Source organism: Dendronephthya gigantea, unplaced genomic scaffold (assembly GCF_004324835.1).
Source record: "Dendronephthya gigantea isolate DGI-Jeju-01 unplaced genomic scaffold, DenGig_1.0 000234F, whole genome shotgun sequence".
Lineage (NCBI taxonomy): Eukaryota > Metazoa > Cnidaria > Anthozoa > Malacalcyonacea > Nephtheidae > Dendronephthya > Dendronephthya gigantea.
The window spans coordinates 148687-169357 of record NW_021163244.1 but is presented as its reverse complement, the minus strand read 5'-3'; the positions used below and the strand labels follow the sequence as shown (position 1 = coordinate 169357).

Below are 20671 nucleotides of genomic sequence, written 5' to 3'. Positions count from 1 at the left end.
GCTGACCCAGCAAGTCCGACGAAGCGAGGAGTCCTTGGAAGGATCGCGAAAGTTTATGATCCTCTCGGGTTGATTTCGCCCATTATTCTGCAAAGAAAGTTTCTCTACCGCGAGTGTTGTGACGCTAAGGTCCCCTGGGATGCCAAACTGCCTCGTGAGTTAGAAGCTAGATGGACGGCGTGGGAGAAAAGCCTACAGAGAACGTGACCGCAACAATTAAGGAGTCTAGCTAAGTTCCAGTAGCCAATTGAAGATACAGGTCATTAGATCAAGATCATTAGATCTGGTCGCACACGAAAGACAGTATAGAACTTAATGCTTTAGATTTTAACATATATTTCGAACAGTTGCGTTAAAATTAGAATTCAATCAAGTTAACATTTATTGGGACGGTGAACACTGAACGAGGCACAACTTTTTATATTCTAAACTTTTTATATTATAATAGGGGGGGGTGTTGGAAATTATGCGGAAATAGAATGATTATTATAATGCATGCAAACGTCATGGGTATAAATTAATACTGCATGGGGATCAATAGTAAGTAAGAAAATTGGATAATTAAGGACAGATTGGAAGTGAGGGTTAAACATAGCCTCTAATGGCATTCCCAACACAGCCTCCTACTGCCATGAATGACCGGTCTTGTTAAAAACAAATATTATAGGTAAATAAAAATATCTACAATCCCTCGCGAACATCTTCGTCTTATATATTATAATTTCTTATCTTCGCTTTTACCTGGGAGGGTGTCCATTTCCCAGCTGCCTTGACAGACAGCGCAGCCTTGGAACACTCTGGCTTGAGATGCACGTGACTAGGCTGACCTTTGACCGTGAAACTGTCCGTAGTTGAGAAACTTTCCCGAAGCTGAGACTTGCTGACTTCGTCCCCGCGATGGGTTAATCCAGGACTGTCCTCGTCTAGTAGTTTCCAGACATCTTGTAACGACGCGCGGTCGTCTGATGAGAACGAAGGTTTCCATAACGAGACGATGTCGTCACGAACAGTAGACGATTCCGGTAGGCCTGCTTTTTCTGCGAGTTCCGTGTTTGAAGAGTGTTTTTGAAGTTTTTGGGCCGACGCGGAATTCTTTTTCCGAGGAGATAGCGAATGCTGATCATTATTCCTCGCTAGTGTTCTCTGTGCATACTGCAGTTCTTTGCTTGTTAGTTCATATTGCAACTGTTCCAAACCCCGTAGTTGGGATCGGGATGTTTGCGCCACATTCTGCGGATCTTTGGATGATTGACTTGCCTCAATTGAAGGCGATTTTTTCCCTCCTAATATATAACGATAGAATAACATTCTAAAATCAAAACGGTGACAGCGGTACACTAAATATAATCGATTTACCACGAGATTACTTATTTCAGCATCTCTCATTATACCAAAGCCGCCACGCTGCAGAGAAACAAGAAATTTTCGTGTTCTCAATAATTGTAGTTTTTCTCAACTTCTATAATATAGGTTTAAACTTTTGTTCCTAACAATTTATCAAAAATGTTTTAAAGACGCTCTGCAAAACAATTTTATTTCATATTTCAATGCAAGGACGCATTAAACGAATGTTTAGTCCACCCGTTTTCGGTACATTTTCAAGTACAAGTTTAACTTATATCTTACAATTACCTCGCATGTTTTCTTTCAACAGTTCCAATTGAAGTTTTTCGCCATATGCTTACAACCGACCGGCGTTTGCCCAGACGTTTTTCCGCGGTGTTCTGGGGCCCGGTCACGTGTCACTACCCTACATGCGGTAGTGACGTAATCATCGCGGGATCTCTTTGCACATGCAGTTAGTCTTTTGCGAACAACAGAAGCTACGCGTCATGATTATAGGAAAAATGTATTCAATTCATTCTTACAGTAATTCATTTCGACTAACGTCTATATATTAATGCAATATTAATACATACTCCAAAATATCCTTCAAATACCTTTATATTTCAACAATTCAGCTCTCAGCTTATTTCCCATTTTAATCAACTGTTTGCGTTCTTTTGTTAATCCATTATTCCGTTGAGCAGCTTGACGTAGTTTGGTGTGTAATCCTTCAGATGACGATACTACACCCTTCATACCAGGGACTTCTGAAAAAAAAGGAAAACGTTTAAAATTCAAATCTTGACTAAATCATTCAGAATTTTATGAAGTGAATTTAGGGTTTGTTATGTGTTGATGAGAAATGTTGATGAGAAGTTTTACAGCCGCAATCAATTTACTGTTTTGGAAAAGGTCGTAATTTACAAATTGTGAACGGGTTTGAATGAAATATATCTCCATAGACAGGCGTCATAGCTATATCACGCTATTTTAAGTGGATCAGAACAGCAAGGGATATGCATTTTATATATTATCTAACAACTGACAGTGGTTGGGTTACATCACAATCTATACGTTTCAATTAATTCAGTAGATTTAGAATGTTCTACGGCAGTCGTGATTGTTAAGATTCTAAACACAAATAAAGATAATATTTCAAAAGCGTCAGACAGTACACTCACCTTTCTTTCGAAGGTCTTGTATAAACTGATTTTCTGGATTGTACGTATTCAAAGGTTTTCCGTGACTAGCAAGATCCAATTTTAATGCTGACAACAGCAGAAAAGCAATGAGAAAATGCAATCATCTGCTGCCTGTCACACAATTCTTGACTAGATGTTGCTAATACTTCTACCTCGGGTAGTTTATCTGCGACAAACATTAACCCATACTTTCATAAACAATCTCTGCAGAAACTCAAATTTCTGTCTATAAAAACACCGAATACAAAAATTTCGGACATTACGCTCTCAAAACAGATAAATATCAAACGATTATCAGTAATTCTTCCTTATCCACACTCTCGCCTGTAAGCTGTGTTACACTCACAATCATTGAGTGTGACATACAAATTTTGTCATCACCGATCAAAGAGAAAGTTATTTCTTAATCGATACAAAGATTTAACGAAAAACACTGAGCTCTTATTTGAGTGGAGATACCGCCATGGAAATGTTATGACTCCCACTCAACAAGTTCGAGTGCGCTTTTAAAATACAATAGTTCCTCGCTAACTCGAACTCCCTAAGGGAAAGGAAAATTGTTCGAGTTACGGGGGGTTCGAGTTAACCGGAGTTGGTGTCATATTACGTTTATTATATATAAGTAATACAATAAGGTATAATATCCAATCGAATCATTCTTCAAGAGATATCATGCCTACCAATATGAATGATCACCGAAACTGGACCAAATTTTTAAAACTAAAAGATCGAAAGAATACAAAAGGAACTAAAAAAGCTAGATCAATAACGACCGTTGCGCTATACAAAATCTTTTAAAATTTATAAGCATTTATATACAATTATACACTGATTAACTTTTTATTATTTCGATAGTTTCCGGTCCAGCATATGGCTGTCACAAGTGATATCTTAGGTTCAGCATTATAGCTGCTCGCTTTGTTGCTCAGTGAATCACCCAGGATGTTACTGACATTCCTGCCCTCCGGCTGATAACTAATCAAACCCTCTCTTAACTGCTTGCGGTTTTAAAAGCACATATAAATTTCGTTCGGTTTTGCATTAACCAACAACACGGTAAAGTACAATTGAAAGTGGGTTCACCGTTAAGCTTCAGACTGTGATACATTTACACGTTTAATTTGTTTTAATGTTATATACCTAAAGAATGTCTTTATTATATCCATTTTGCATCTGCGATCTAGTTATTTAACAATATCATTGAACTAACCTGGTTTCCTAATGATACAGCATCAATATTTCTCTCCAAACCCGTTTTGTAAAATTCGTCAGCCTGGTGTCTTTTTTGGGTTACCTTGAGATCAGAGTTCTGCTGCTTCAAAGCATTCATTTCTTCGTTGGCCCGACGATTCCCTGTTGTCAACTGATAGTGAAGTTGATATGTTTAGTTGCTTCTGACGAACCTGAAAAAAGAAATTGCGTTGAGATATAAGATAGATAGATAGATTGTTTAATAAAATTTTTACATCGCAGCCCAAAATAGCTGAATTGCCCAAAAATTTACAAAATATAAATTAACTGTATATGTATATATATATATATATATTATATATATATTATATTATATTATATATAATATATATATATATATTATATATATATATATATATAATATATATTATATATATATATATATATATATATATATATATTATATACAGACATACAAATACTAACAATACTAACTTTTTTCATGCAGGAATGATTTCATGCATGAGTGATTGCTCGGGTGATTAAACTAACAATGGTGTTGTGAAAAAAGTTACTCAAGCTGCGAGTTAAACGGAAAAAAGCCCACGTTTACGCAGTTGCGCGGCTGACTTAATTTTCATCAAAATTTCTGAAATTTCGATTCTTTGTAAACAAATACCCAAACGTTCAGCCCTTGAATTCAAATTGGATTTTAAACCTCTCATTCATGTTTGCACAAGCCATTCAAAATGATGCTTCCACAAACCGCTCTTCCATTTTTCGAGGTTAATTTTTCTGTTTGTTTTTAGTGTTAGAATGACCAGAAGATGCCAAAGTACCCATACTAGCACAAATCTATGAGATATTTTGATAAATTTATAGTTTTCTAAACATTTCAAAATTGTCTACTTTTTTTTTATACACCCTGTATAGTCAGCAGGAATGCCTGAACGCCTAAGCAAAATTAAGGAATACAAACGTTTGTTGGCTTTCTTCACAACATAGTTGACATGATCAATCCATTCCAGTGAGTTAGATACCATGACACCCAATATCTTGGCACTGCTCACTAGCTCGTACCCTGTGGGACACCAGATGGAATTGCACCCCATTCAGAGAAGCAGTCGTTGCACAGTTTGACACGTTGCAGCCTGTTCGATAAAAAGTCGCATACCCAGCGAGCTACACCACGTGGAACATTCAGGGAAAGAATCTTTTGAACTAGGATCTGGTGGTCGATGAGATCAAATGCTTTCCTGTAGTCTAACAAGACGATCTTCACCGCTGCACCAGTCCCATCCGTGGCAGAAGCCCATGTATAAATCATGGAAATAAGAGCATGCGTGGTTGATGATTTTGGAATAGCGCCATATTGCTTGGGATCGATGATTTCGAGGACGGCAGGGCCAATATAATATCTTACGATAAAGTCCTCAGCTAGCTTTGATAGAGACGGAGTTAACGAGATAGGTCTGATGTGCTTGGTGATTACAGTCACAGGTTTCGTCTTTGGCAGTGGTGTTACATTTGCGTACTTCCATGATGGAGGGAGAGCTTGTTCGGCAAATGAGCTATTGAGGATGACACAGACTGGGTTTGCGAGAAACTCGGCATAATCTTTAAGGAGCCAGTTCGGCACGCCGTCTGGGCCAGAGGCTTTTCGAGGGTTAAGCCTTACTAGTGCTAGGTAAACTGAGGAGTCTTCGAGTGTTAGAACTTCCGAATCATTATCAACAGGAGGAAGACTGTCAAGTGGTTGATAATCCTGCATCGGTTCTAGTAGGGCAGTGTTTATGAGGTCGGCAATATCCTTGTTCGATTTTCCATCAAGTCCATCAACATGAAGTTGGGCGCGAAAATCCTCGGTTGGCGTTGCTGGGATCATTTCTGATAACTTTTTGATCTCGTTCCACCACTGACTTGGCTTAACATTCATGAGATTCGCATCTCTCGAGGTGTAATATCTGCTTCGGAGCACTTTGCGTTCACGATTAACGGCGTTGCGAAGTTGGCAGAATCGTTCTTGTACTCCTTGTGTGTAGGCTTTCTGGCGTAACTTGATGAGCTTTTTAAATTCAGGAGTTACCCAGGGAGGATCATTGACATGTAATTTAAAAGATTTGAGTGGCATGATAGTGTCTACGCCAATTTTAACAAGGTCAAGAAACAGTGCTAGTTTGTTTTTGCATCCATTAACAGAAGCGAGAACGGACCAGTCAATAGACCTCAGATATCTACCAAGTTCTTGTCTTCGACTTGAACGAGTGTCTCTTCGAGTAACAAAGCGACGGCTAGATGTGAGCACAGGTCTTAGTTTAGGCTGCAATAGTAACACTGAATGGTCAGACAAGCCAAATGGTGGAAAGCTCTGCACCGATTTTTTGTCATTGATCATCAATGCTTGACACAGCTTTCTAAAATCCAGGAATGTAGCACTCGAAAACCAGCCCCATTTACACTATGGACTAAATTTATCGGCACGACATATGTTACTGCTAATAAATACACACAATAAAAATACGAGAACATACATCACAAACATTCTCAGCGATGACGGATAAAAATACAAGTGCATTAAAACAGAAGCCTATAGCCATTTAGAGAAGAAGACTCACCTCTTCTGAAGAATGATGAAGTAAACATTGAAGATGAACGATAATTGCTTTACATTTTCCCAATTGAGATGTAAGATCTAATTTCTCTTGGCGTAAACTACCTAAAGACGTGCAAGAATATATATTGTGAAATAGGCAATTATATTATATACCTTATCTAAAATTCTAATCGGTTAATACAGAATGCCGTTCGTGCGATTCCCACAATTTAAGTTACCATGGTCAATAGTACAATGCGATTGGAATATCACCTCTTAAAAAAATCTTAATCCTTGGTACTCCAGTTGTGTCTTGCAAAAAAATACAGGCAGGCATTTTTTTCAAATTTTCACTCGGGTAAATTCTCAGGGCTAATCAACATGCTAGTGTTTTTTTAATGACCTACAGAATTACGCAACTTGAAAGTCAAATATTTGACTTAACGGAAATATTTGCAATAAAGATAGTCAACAGTTATGTAACTCGGTGTAATAAATCAGCAGATCGAGGCAATGTATGTAGGGGTTGTTTTTTATGCTACCCGCGCGCGGAGTGAAAACCCGCAGAAATTATTCAGGACATAGGTTAAACGTTCAACTATAACTATTCAGATAACACAATAAAACTGCTGGGTATGCGGGGGATGAGGTAATGTTTCAATTTAATGATGCTATATGTTTAAGCTTTGTAACTTTTTGAACTGCTGTTGTATGGTTGAACTTTTTTATGTATTACTTACCGATTGTGCTGTTCAGCTGTGCCACCAGACCTCTTATATGAACATTATCCTTACTTCAATCTAAAACGTAATTAGTATTTTCAGTTTTAGCATTTGTATTCGCCATGGATTGGGTCAGTTCGCGGTTTCTCGCCTTCACTTCTCGAATTTATTTTTCCAGACTTGTCACATATTCTGAAATGTTTCGTAAAGAAATACCAGATTAATTCCATTCACACTGATCTTTGTTACGATCACTATAACGATTAGTCATCTTATGCATTAGTAATCGATCCAGTGGTACCTTTAACTGTTTCGTCAAATCCTCCATGTCCTCTCCCATTTGATGAATAACATGACGCAAATTTTCGTTCTGAACTTGAAGTTCTTCATTATTCATATTCGCTGCTGCTGTGCCAACATCTTCGACTGTAATAAGAAAAGATAAGTCTGAACTTAAGCAAAAAAGGACGAAAACGTCATGCATTTACCACACTTGAGATTTGAGAAACATGCATGAATGATAAAATCTAGCGAAATGATAAAATTTTGCGAATCCATGGGGGGAGGTATCGATGTAGAGGTTTCAGATTCGCGAGCACAGGGTAGGTCCTAAATTAAAAAAAAACTCAAAAGAATTTTGGAATGTGTCAAGTGTTTTGGACATCTTGCGACAGTTACCTCGTCAAGCATATCAGCTGGCTTTTAAGTATAGGCACTATGAGAGGAGCATGATTCGACTTGTAATCTACTTTGAACAACTTTATTACGGCGAATAACAGAGACTGAATATGGAATCGATATTACCATCGAAAATTTTTCGAGGATTTTACACTTCGTCACACCTTGTACAAAATTTTGTTCAATTTACATCAATTCCTCTATTTGTGTTAATCTCCCCAGCTGCCAGAGGAGCTAGGGCCCCATATACGCCGTATAAAAACCGAACGCTAGGCGTTTACGATCTACCTACAATCAAGGTGTAAAACTCACCTGATATTTGGGAAGGCACGGTTAGTCCATGAAGCTTGAGGATAGAAACTGATTCATCTCTTTGTGTCTTCAAAATGTGGATAACACTATCCTTGTGAAGCAGTTTACGTTTCTGTTGTTTCACTAACGATAACGCCTGATGTGAAAAAATACAGAAGAGTTCTATCAACCTGAATGTTGACATTGAAGTCCCTGATGATCAGTTTAGTAACATTATATCACTTCATATGGACCTTGTGGGGCTGAAACTTCAACGGGATTTCAAATTGAGTGGGGGTAGGGTAGAGGCAATGGAAAGGGGTATAACATTTTACTATTTACATATTCATATATATTCACCTCTTCTTCGCCTTGTGTTAAATTCTTAACCAGTTTTTCTTGTTTATCATACCCAGTTCTCTCTGTCTCTTCACATCTGCGCTGCTAATCTAACTCTAGCTGAGCCCTAGAACGTTCCAACGACGACTCTCTCTCCAAAGATAAAGACAACTCTTTCTGCCTCCTAAAGAAAAAAATTGTTGGATCAAGACCTGAATTTACATCTGTAATAGAAATCTTCAATACGATAAACGACTAGTAATATCAACACAAAATAGGATCCGTAAATTGCGGGTATGTTTTTTTTACGACTTTCGATCAAACTTTTTCACTTTTTCTTTACCTTAAAATATCGTTTGTTATCAATCCTTATTTACACTGTAGTACAATTAGCAATTATTGAATGAGGTTGAACATGATGTGAAGAATTATCAAGCCGAAGTTTGTCATTATCAACCGAAGCCGAAGGCTGAGGTTGATAAAGACAAACTGAGACTTGATAATTCTTCATATCGTGTGAAAACCGAATTCATTATATGTTTTATTATTTATTTAAAAGAATGAACATGTATTCCTCAAAGTTGCCGAACCTTTCACTTGAGGAAGCCATTGTGTTGATGTCTTCACCATTCGTGTGACGTCAAACGTGGGATACGACTATTTATCACACTAAAAAAGTCGTATCACACGTTATGACGTCACACGTTGGATATGACGATTTCACACATGGCTATTAGCCAATTACAGACTGTGAATTCTTTAAAATAAATAATAATATTAATGAACACATATATTTGCACTTCAGCCCAGCAAATGAGGTGTTTTAGACGGATGGATTAAATGGCTTCAAATAATAACCAGGTTTATCTGATCAGATATGTTTAAGCCCCGTGAAAAATCACCTCATACGGTGAGCATGCAATTATTGAGGAGCGTTTTACGATAGGTCGGAATTTAACAACAATCGAGAAAAGAAAGTTATATTCAACGTTTATTCGCACCTCTCAAAATCATTTTTTCTCTGCGCGAGTTCAGATCACATCTTGGCATCCTGTTGATGCAACGTTTCCAATTCAACATCCTTTGCTACAGTTAATCTGGAATATTCCTGGTTCTGTTGGTCCATGTTGCTCTTTAAGTTTGCGATTGATTGATTTAGCCTGTGTAATAAAAAATCAAGTCGTTCCTCTCGAATTGTTAAAAAGTTGTCGAATTTCAACATCAACTTGTTCAAAAGCACTATTCTTGAACGGATGAATTCATGAAAGTCATAATAAGGCGTTCCAACAGCCCGGTATTATAGGTTAAATATGGTTTTTCGGTTCAAAAGCGGATATATTCTAAGTTTTGAAATAGAAATGCCCTGTGGCAGAGCTTAGATTAGTAAAAATAAATTAGAACAGCTCACATTTGTATTTTGGACATATTGAGGATTAAAAATACTTTCAAAAAAAGCTACTCGTAGACACGAGACACGAGTAATGAACCTTTGGAGGTTCACAATCGAAATATATAATCCATTTCGACTTACGCCAGATCCGTCAATGAACATACATTGGTACAGAAATCAGAAATGCATAATGTGATTGATTTAGGTAAGAACCCATTTCAATATACATGGTCTTGACCCCCGTCCCTCCCCCCTGAGGAATTTCATAAAGCTTACGTATGTATTGTGACATCACTTTCCTTCAGTTTGTCCAAAGTCTCCATTCCTTTTGACGATATGTTCCTGTTCTTTAGCTTCGAGTTGGTTTTGTAATTTGCGAATATTCTGTTGAAGTTGTCTTTCTTCCTCAGTGAAACCCTGGAATGAACAATCACAGGTTTAAATAATGTTAAAGCATCATTGGGATGATCGATATATAGCTAATATACCAGGAGTGTATATACGGCTGTACATACAGGGTGTCCCAAAAAAAAGTCCCCCCTATTGAAATGAAGCCTTTGTTGATTTGAATGCATGATCAACGCAGTAGTGTGTAAATAGCATAGTTATTAGGTTGAGGCATTCAAATAAAGCGTCTTGCTTTCAATTGGGTTTATCATAATATTAAGGCAATCAGATTCTAACAAAGGCTTGATTTCAATAGAGGGGACTTTTTTTTGGGACACCCTGTATTGTATTGTACAACCCAATTGTTGCGTCTTTTCAATAACTAGACACTCAAAAAACTACCACAAGAATTAATGTTTGGTATCTTGTTCTACGTGAACATTTCTTTGTTGGGGTTTTGTCCATAATGAAGCGACTTGCAAATCGCTGTAACCACAATGTTAAGGCCCTGTTACACTGCGCAATTTTTCTTGCAACTTGCAGTGCAATTCTACTTTTGAGAGATGTATGTAAATTTGGGAATAACAAAACTTTTGTGTTCATACACTTCACGCACTTTTCTTCTGCAAGACTAATAATTTAAATATCTTAGCAGTGCAATTGCATTGCAAGTTGCAAGAAAAATTGCACCGTGTAACATGGCCTTTAGTACTAATTACCAGTGAATTCGAATTATGGCAGTCTGAAAGGGATGTCTAAATAGAAATCCATTCTGCAGAATTTCATAGATTTTATTTATCAACAAACCAAACTTAGATGCAATTCTCATGCAACATGCAATGATCATAGTTAACTGGTTTGAGTTATTCGAAAAACAGGTCATTTGATCTGAAGGTTATGTTCATCTAAATAATTGTTAATGAACAGGCATATTGAGGTTTTTATGGTTTTAGGCAATGGAAGAATTTTCTGAAAAATTTCACAATCTAGAGAACAAAGGTCCTGTGTTTGCCGTTTGCCGAGGAAAAGTATGGGGTCTACTGCATTTTTCCATCGTATTAACACCAAAGTCTTTAAACACAGACATTTAAGACAGCTTGTCAGGTTTAAAACCTTGTACAATAATAAGCTGTAAGTTAATCTGCTGAAAATGTGTCAGATTTGGTGGAAACAGGTATTAATTTCATGTCCAGAGTCAACAAATATAATCCTTGATTCTAATTAAAATCCTCTAGTATAAGTAAACAGCAAAAAGTCATTTTCATATTTCAAGAAAGAAAACTCATTTTAATGAGTTCAAATTTTTTTGAGAGAATTATGAGAAAATTTTCTTAAAATAAGAAAAGTTGCACACAAATAATTTTTCAGTTTAAGAAAATTTTCTTGAAATTAGTCCAAAATTTCTTATAGAATGTTTATAATGAGAAAAATTTTCTTAAAATATTTTTCTTAATATAAGATATATTTCCAAGAAAATATTTTCTTATTATAAGATAAGTTAATTCTCAAGAAACCCTAGAAACTCTGACATGATATTTTGTTACATGTATGAATGTAATGTAAATTTACTAAAATATTCATGAGTCATAATATAGAATACACAGCAGACATTAATACATGAGAATTATAGGTCCTACATGATTATATAGAAATACAGAGAAATGATCATATATAATATTGCACCCAGGCTTTGAAGGTTATGTATTTGTCCAGTGCTTATTTGACATGTTTTTAAATATCAATTATTGCAGTACAGATCAATTATTGCAAAAGATTTTTGTCGTCCTTAAAATCAGATGAGACATCATCAGATAAAGTTGAGAGTAAAAATTGTGAAAAAACCTAAGTTCACACTTAAAAAAACTTTGCAATCGTGTTAGGAATTGAGTACATCAAACAAAAAATACTAGTAAATAATAATTTAGCTACTGTGGGAATTTTAAGCTATTCTTTAGCTATCCCCTGCTATACCGGCATCTTTAAGAAAACTATTTTAAGACTATTATCAAATATGCCCATCCTACAACCCATTCTACACTGCTTTTCTACCTCCCTATGATAGTGTAAATTCCAATCAATTCACCATGTAAATGCATGTAATTGATTCAAACAATATATAGATAGAGGTCTTATCCAATGAAATCAAATTGTGTTAAATCCAAAAACTGTCCCTAACAAGATATGGATGGATAAATGTATCTGAAGGCAAAAAAGAGAGCTTTGTGATAATTTTAATGATATAGGCAGACTCTGATGCACAATTTATACCCTTTGGAACAGTCCCAACCCTGCTGTGGAAAAGCACTGTTACATTAACCCCTCTCGATTTAGTATCAATCTGAAAATATAACTCAACTCTTTATAATATCCTACATTTCAAACAAAGACATTAGAAACACTGCCATATGCTGCTCCTTCGTTATATATATCACAATATTGGACTATTCTATTTTGCTCCTCTGAGGTATTCTAGCCAGGCCATAATTGCTGAGGAATTCTAAGGTATTGTTTAGCTATCACTACATATATATATATATATATATTATATATATATAATATAATATATATATATTATAAATATATATAAATATATATATTATATATATGTTATATATATATATATATATATTATATATATATATATATTATATATATATATATATATATATATATATATATATATATATATATATATATACATATATATATATATACACCCATTTGCAAAAACGTTGGCCGCAGATAGATAGATAGATAGATACTCGAAGTCTAATTAGAAATGCATATGACTAGATTTGCATGGGATTTCAATCATATTACACAACATATGCAATTCTAATTAGATTTCGAGTATCTATCTATCTATCTATCTGCGGCCAACGTTTTTGCTAATGGGTATATAATAATAATATATATATATATATATATATATATATATATATATATATATAAATATATATATATATATATATATATATATATATATAAATATATATATATATATATATATATATATATATATATATATATATATATATATATATATATATATATATATGTATATGTATATTATGAGCATTTTCTTATTTTAAGAATATATATTTCTTATAATTATATTATATATATATATATATATATATATATATATATATATATATATATAATATATATATATATATATATATGGGTAAGAGTTATGGTGTTCATGAGGTTTAGAAAACACAAACACATCCTGATAACAGATCTCAAAAAGAATTGATACGAGCCTCGGATGTTTTACAAGAAACTCGTGTGTTTCTTGACGTTTAGGTCAGCGAAGGTGTCGATTTTAGTGATATCAACGGTCGTACTGTCGTCATAACTGGACTACCATATCCACTGGCTTTTGATTCAAAGGTGGTTTCAATTAACCACCTAGCTAATGCTGTTTTAATATTCGCAAAAGTAAATTGGGAAACGAGTATCTTTTGAATATCTTTCATCCGATAATAGAAATACGCTTGGATTTCTGGTTACTCAAGTTTGATTTATTAATAATATGGCTTTTCAAGATCCTCTACTCTGATTGGTTGGTCGTAAAACACATATCCGTCGGTCAATAATCAGTTATTATTACTCCAACAATGGTAAAAATCCATTATTATCTCTAGACATCTTCTCCAAAGTTCAAAAAACATTTTTTTGTTTTCCCTCGCATTTCAGGTGGAATTGAAAAAACAATTCCTAGATGAGGTGGTAAACAAAAGAGAATTTAAGGTTGGTTATAAAGTGGTTCTAATCATTATAATTTTTTTAAGAAAATAAACGAAACGAGATATGTGGCAATTCGGAACTCCAAAGTTAATTTAGCCCGTGTTCAAATCTCTATATAATTCGTGACTGTATATCATCTGAGTCATATATAATTGTTTATTCCATTACTACCGCAAAGTTTCATAAACTTTTTCTGAGTCAGGAACAAATTTATTTAACTCATAATCGTGTATTTTTATGGATTAAATGGTCAACAATGGTATGGTCAGCGGGCATCTCGAGCTGTCAATCAAGCCATTGCTCGTGCATTTACGTCGTAAAAAAGGTTTTGTGACGATTTTGGGTCGGATTACACAAAACTCTGCTAGATGACCCGCATCCGTTCTAATCTGATACCTAGGCTCATTTTCCAAGGTTCTGCCAAGAAAGAACAAAAGCGGAACTGCCAAAAATGATGTATAGCGGTATATTTGTATATATCCGACGTTTGGAGGCCTTCAGAGAGAGTTCAGACGAGCAACTGAATTAGTGAGTTCTTAATTGAACTATAATAAAGAACTATAATAATTTTTACGCCACATCAATAACTTGAAACAGCTTATAAGATCAATGGTTGTACTCTGACGAACATTGCTATCCGTGAATTGGTTAAGTTTTTGAAGAACGAAAATCATGAGAGTAACGACCGTGAACTTACTAAACTATATTTGAGTGGCAATCGTTAAACAGCTGAAGCTGCTAACGATTTATGTGATGCTCTGAAGAGTGGCACCTGTAAATTTACCAAGCTAAATGTAAGAGGCAGTGTTTAACAGCTCAATGTGAAAATATTTAAGTGATTGCTCTAAAGAGTGGCACCTGTAACTTACCAAGCTAATTTAGCTAAATGTAAAGAGCAGTGGTAATAAACTGCATGTAAGTGGCAATAATTTAACAGCTCAAGGTGCAAAATATTTAAGTGATGCTCTGAAGAGAGGTAGCTGTAAACATAAAAAAACTAGATGTAAGCGGCAATGGACTAACAGCTCAAGGTTCTGAATATTTAAGTGATGCTCTGAAGAGTGACAACTGTAAACTTACTAAATGAGATGTAAGTGACAACGCTTTAACAGCCGAAGGTGCAAAATATTTAAGTGATGCTCTGAAAAGTGACAAATGTAAACTTACTAAATTAAATGTAAGTCGCAATGGTCTAACAGCTGAGGGTGCTAAATATTTAAGTGATGCTCTGAAGAGTGACAGCTGTAAACTTACTAAACTAGATGTAAGCTAGTGTCAATGATTTAATACCTGAAGGTGCTAAATTTTGAAGTGCATGATGCTCTGAAGAGTGACAACTGTAAACTGATTTACTAAATGTAAAGTCCTAGTGGCTGCAATCAGTTTAAAATGCGTAAAATGTTGTCAAATGTTCTTGTTGAGACTTACGACGACTTGTCTCTTGTACAAACAATTTTTTTTTCAAACAAATTTTTTTTCCCGATTTTTTGGTCGATTATATTTTGCCCAACTGGATGAGACGTTTTATGAGACAAAAGATAAAATGCAAATTTTCAGCCCAGACTTTCATCGCTCTCTTTCGAATGTGTTAAGTCAAGCTCATCTAATGGATTAGTTCCGCCTTATTACTCGGGCTACCGTAGTCGAGGTTGCCGTAGGTAGACGGAGTTATAAAATGGGCTCGGTTTTTTCTTTTGCGTCGCGAGTTTACAAAAATCACGCGTGGGCGGCACGAATTCTTCGAACCAATCGAAAACGTCCTAGGATCGTTTCTCGCGCGGGTGTCACGAACATGCCATGTCACTACGAGATAACTGTAGCCCGAGTGATCCGTGATCGCCTGAGTAGGCATCTTGTTGTTTATATTTCAAAGAAAAGCGATCGCAAAAAGTCGATCAAGCGACATTTTGCACCGTCTGGAAATCCGCCTTAAGCCTAGTTTCGATGTGAGGTCGTTGTCTTTCGCTACCTGTCGTTTGGAGTAACCTTGAAAGACCAATATACCGATACAGAAAACCGAAACGACAGTGTCGTTGGGATAGAAAAACCCCATCTCAAAGACGTTAATAACGACAAGAAAACGACAAAATTCTGGTCAAAGCGGTCCGGTGACATACAGAAGAATCTAAAATTTATAACAAATAAGTATGGAATATTTTACTAAGTAAAAAAAACTTATATGAGCATAAACAAATTTAGTTGAAGAAGAAACTCCTTGCAAGGGCTCCTTTTTGTTTTTTGGTATAGTGACGATGTACGAAACTGTCGTTTCGGTTTTTCTTTGTCGTTATCGGTCTTTCAAGATTACTCCAAAGACTCCGAAAGACACGTAGCGACAGATAAAAACCTTATGGAAACTAGGCTTCAGTAAACAAAGTAAGCGCAGCACGCGCGCGAGTATCACACGTGCATTGCTTAAAAAAGGGAATTAGAGTTTGTAGTCTTTTTTATAGTATTCTCCAAATTGTAATTCTAATATAACAATAGAGTTGATGTTCGCGGGCATAAATGTGTTTTTGGCCCGACTCCGAACTCATTTTAGCCCGAGCGTAGCGAGGGTTAAAATGTGTTCTGAGGAGGGCCAAAAACACATTTATGCCCAAGAACATCAACTCTATTACTATGATTAACTTTAAAGGGCAATTTTTATATAAAAAAACTACGCAATGGGGAAACACTTCATTCAATTTGGCGACAATACTTGCAGATTTATTTCAACATTGTACCGTTATAAGTAAATAAAATTCTACTGCAGTAGAAAATAGTTAAACAGTTCAAAATAACAACAATTTCATTCTAGCTTCTCTTAACATTAAAAAATAACTAGAGTCATTTAGCAGAATTAATATTAATAACACAATTGTTAAACTGACAGTTCGCTAAAATTTCCTGCACTGAACGGGTTTCGTTTGAGGACGAAGACAGACTGACATTTAATCCGGTATCGTTGACCGAAGTAATGTGGGCATTTTCTTCACAACCCAGAGATTCGCCTGATGTAAGTGCACGACTGAGGATACCGGAACAAACACGTTTCTGTGAACTTGAGCTATCGTTGATATAAGAATTCAAGCTTTGTTCGTTTCTGTGCTTCGTAATGGCGCAAATTTGCTTGGCATCCACCCCGGCTTGATGCAGACTTGTTATAGTCGAGGCCCGTACACAGTGTATTTTTTCCCATTGGCTCGTTCTTGAACCAGCAAATCCCTGACATATCGAAGTTTAGCAGTGGAGTTTGAAAAAGTGCTTTACAATCCGGATGAAGTTTTGTGAGCATAAATTTTAGTGCGGCTATAGGATCTAGTTTTGAACCTGGTATTTCATACATCCTTACATCTGAGTAATCTTGGTCTTTTTGTTTATAGCCGCCTTGGTGGTTCTTGGTCTGCTCTGTGTGCTTAATTATAACATATTCTTTATCTTGGTCGTCCTTGTTAAACTCGAGGGAATCTTTCGTCAGGTCACGCCAACCTTCCCTGCCTCTTCTGCCCAAATAATAGCACAGACTAAACCACACAAACTCAACGAGCTTTTCAGGACTTTCACACGAAAAATAAGACTTTAGTTTTTGCATATCTCCACTTTCGATTGGGCTCTTGTGCTTTGGCTTCGGATTTCCTTTCTTGTAATACGACTTGCAAACAGCTTCGAACATTTTGTTCGCTTGCAAAAATTCGGGATCTTTTAGTATGTTGATGGGTCTTGAAATGGGGTGGCTTGTAATTTTGCGGTGAATAGCTGCTCGAATACCAGTCAAAGCACTTGGTGTGAGATCCTTTTTGTCCTTTTTGGTTTTTACTTCTGCATAAAATCTCCTCAAAATACCGCTCAATTCAGTAGCGTCTACGACAGCAAGGTCACAAACAATCCGTCTCCTTTGGCACCACTGCTCGAATTTACTAATGGCCCACAACGTTTCTTTTTCGTATTTTTCGGTACTGAGTCCTCCTCGAGTTTTTGCAGCTCTTCTTCATCCAACTGCGACGATTGGGAACACATTTCTTCGGTAAATTCTGCCATTTTAAACTATTTTAGTATAACAGTAACACTGACATAAACAAACCGACAAATCGAAAGCATACGAAATGAATTTTTAGCAGCAATGTAAAAACAACCCCTACTTCTGATTGGTTGGATACAACGTTCCCTTTCTTCTGATTGGCTTAGATCAGCGGGCTAAAATATTTTTTTTAGCCCGGCAAATTTATCATTTTAGCCCGTATAATACACCACAATGCCCGTCAAAGTTAATATAATAAGTATTTTGTTGTTTATTATTGTAATTTCACTAATTTGTATGGTAAATTTCTTTGTATTAATTGAAAGTTGTATGTAAACCAAAACTACGTACGGCCCGATTTTTGGTGGACTGTTCAGACAACCCGATATTTTTTTGACGGGCTTAGGGGGGAGGTAGGTGGCCTGCGTAAAGAAACGTAATGGTGTTTCAACCATAAACAAATTCCCAAAATGAGATTTAAATCAATGGGTTTAAATGGCTGACGAGGAAGCTAAGAAAATTGCTGCTGCTGCTATCTTGGTTGCCGTTACGTTGTGGTGAAAAGAAGAAAGGCACGCAAAGACAGGAAACGTAATATGTGGCAAAAGAGTTGGATTGCCAGAAGAAACGAAAGAGGCGCTTATCACGCCCTCGTCCAAGAAATGAGGCTCGAAGACGAAGAAAGCTAACGAGGGTATTTGAGGATGGACACAAATACATTTGAGGTATAAGCCAAGCCAAGTTAAAAGATATGTGTTTTTAAATTTTCTTTAGTATCAGTTTCGTGTTGGGAAGTCAACAATTTCTGCTTTGATACCTGAGGTGTGCAATTTATAACCAACTTTGAAGTGAAGTTCTTCGTAACACCAGAACTATCAGTCAATCCGGGAGCAGTGAAGTTCTTCGTAACACCAGAACTATCAGTCAATCCGGGAGCAGCAGCCATGTATGTTATCTAATTTTTCGCACCAAATTAAATTTGGAAAGTATGGAGAGTGAAAACGTTTCAGACGTTATGAAAACGTTTCAGACGTTTTTAAACAGGGATAATGTGAAGCCTTGCCGTTTCGGTAGTCCAACGTGCAGTGTAATATTATCCCAACACGAGGAATATATTGTCATAGATTGCTTGCATCCGAACCAGCTAGTTTTTGTTGACGAACCAGACATTGTAAGTATATGACACCATTTTATTTCCTTGTATTTAAAAGTCACAACAGAGTGTGTCTCTTATTCAATGTCCTTTAATTCGTGTTACTGTAAGGCAAGCAAATAGTTCAGCAATATGGATATAGTGCTCGAGGAACGAGACCTGTTGTTAGACCTGTTGAGACTTATATATATATACTTGTACTTGTAATTTTTGTACAATTCATATATGTACTTTTACTCTTAATTGAGCCATGTGTTCACTTGTGGGGTTATAGGGAATACGTGTTTTATATAATGCCATCTTAATACAGTAGTCAGTAGATACCAAAACATCCTTTAAAATACCTTATATTTCAACAATTCAGCTGTCAGCTTATTTCCCAATTTTAATCAACTGTTCGCGTTCTTTTGTTAATCCATTAATCCGTTGAGCAGCTTGACTTCTTAAAAAAAAGGAAAACGTTTAAAATTCAAATCTTGGCTAAGTAGTTCAGAATTTTATGAAATGAATTTAGGGTCTCTTATGTGTTGATGAGAAATTTTAGGTTTTCCCGCCGCAATCAATTTCAGTTTTGGAAAAGATCATAATTTACCAATTGTGAACGAGTTGGAATGAAATATATCTACGTAGACTTTTTAACGTCGTAGCTACCATAGCGTCATAGCTATACTATAGCGTCATAGCTATACTATAGCGTCATAGCTATATCACGCCATTTCAGGTGGATCAAGACAGCAAGGGATAGGCATTCTATATATGGTCTAACAACCGACAGTGGTTGGGTTCCATCACAATTTATATATACATTTCAATTCAGTAGATTTAGAAGGTTCTACGTTCTTAAGATTCTAAACACGAATAAAGATAATATTTCAAAAGCGTCAGAAAGTACACTCACCTTTCTCTCGAAGGTCTTGTATAAACTGACTTTCTGGATTGTACGTATTCAAAGGTTTTCCGTGACTGGCAAGATCCAATTTTAATGCATGCTGACAACTGCAGAAAAGCAACTCCAATAAGAAAAAGCAATCATCTCCTGTCTGTCACACAATTCTTGACTAGATGTTGCTAATACTTCTATACCTGCGGTAGTTTATCTGCGACAAACATTAACCAATATTTCATAAACAATCTCTGCACGAACTCGACTTTCGGTCTAATTACACCGAATACAAAAATTTCGGACATTACGCTCTCAAAACAGATAAATATCAAACAATTATCATGCAGTAATTCTTCGCCTGTAGGCCGTGTTACACCCTCACTCATCGAGTGCGACAACCAAATTTTGTTATCACTGATCAAAGAGAAAGTAATTTCTTAATCGATAAAAAGATCTAAGGTAAAACACTGAAAATAAAGCTCTTATTCGAGTGGAAATACCGCCTTGGGAATGTTATGACTTAGATTGAGATCTCCACTAAAGGCCGTTCGAGTGAGCTTTTAGAATACAGGCATAAGGCTGTCACAACTGATATCTTAGGTTTAGCATTATAGCTGCTCGCTTTGTTACTCAGTGAATCTCCCAGGATGTTACTGACATCCGGTTGATACCTAATCAAATCCTCTCTTAACTGCTTGCGGTTTTAAAAGTACATATAAATTTCGTTCGATCTTGCATTAACCAGCAACACGGTAGAGTACAA

At 36.0% G+C, this 20671-nt stretch overlaps 1 protein-coding gene and 1 long non-coding RNA gene across 3 annotated transcripts; both read right to left on the bottom strand.

Annotated features, from left to right (window-relative positions):
• Positions 1-475: 475 nt before the first annotated feature.
• Positions 476-20020, bottom strand: LOC114540416 (coiled-coil domain-containing protein 57-like). Its single transcript, XM_028560605.1, has 3 exons — positions 19924-20020; positions 1941-2093; positions 476-1283 (listed from the first exon to the last, which is right to left on the bottom strand). Exons 2-3 carry the CDS (start codon positions 2080-2082, stop codon positions 709-711), a joined length of 717 nt encoding a protein of 238 aa, XP_028416406.1. The 5' UTR covers positions 2083-2093; positions 19924-20020; the 3' UTR covers positions 476-708.
• Positions 2541-10104, bottom strand: LOC114540418. Of its 2 annotated transcripts, XR_003689049.1 has the most exons (9): positions 10009-10104; positions 9344-9502; positions 8364-8526; positions 8025-8160; positions 7336-7460; positions 7053-7112; positions 6335-6435; positions 3739-3931; positions 2541-2694 (listed from the first exon to the last, which is right to left on the bottom strand). It is a non-coding gene; the product is annotated as an uncharacterized LOC114540418 (long non-coding RNA). The 2 variants fall into 2 exon arrangements; XR_003689048.1 differs by lacking the exon at positions 2541-2694 and having other exon boundaries at positions 3580-3931; positions 10009-10100.
• Positions 20021-20671: the final 651 nt, after the last annotated feature.

Coding starts and splice junctions, on each gene's coding strand:
- LOC114540416 (XM_028560605.1), bottom strand. CDS start 2,082: ATGAAGGGTGTAGTATCGTCATCTGAAGGATTACACACCAAACTACGT. Junction 1,284..1,940: donor TGAATTGTTGAAATATAAAG/GTATTTGAAGGA, acceptor GTTATATATTAG/GAGGGAAAAAATCGCCTTCA.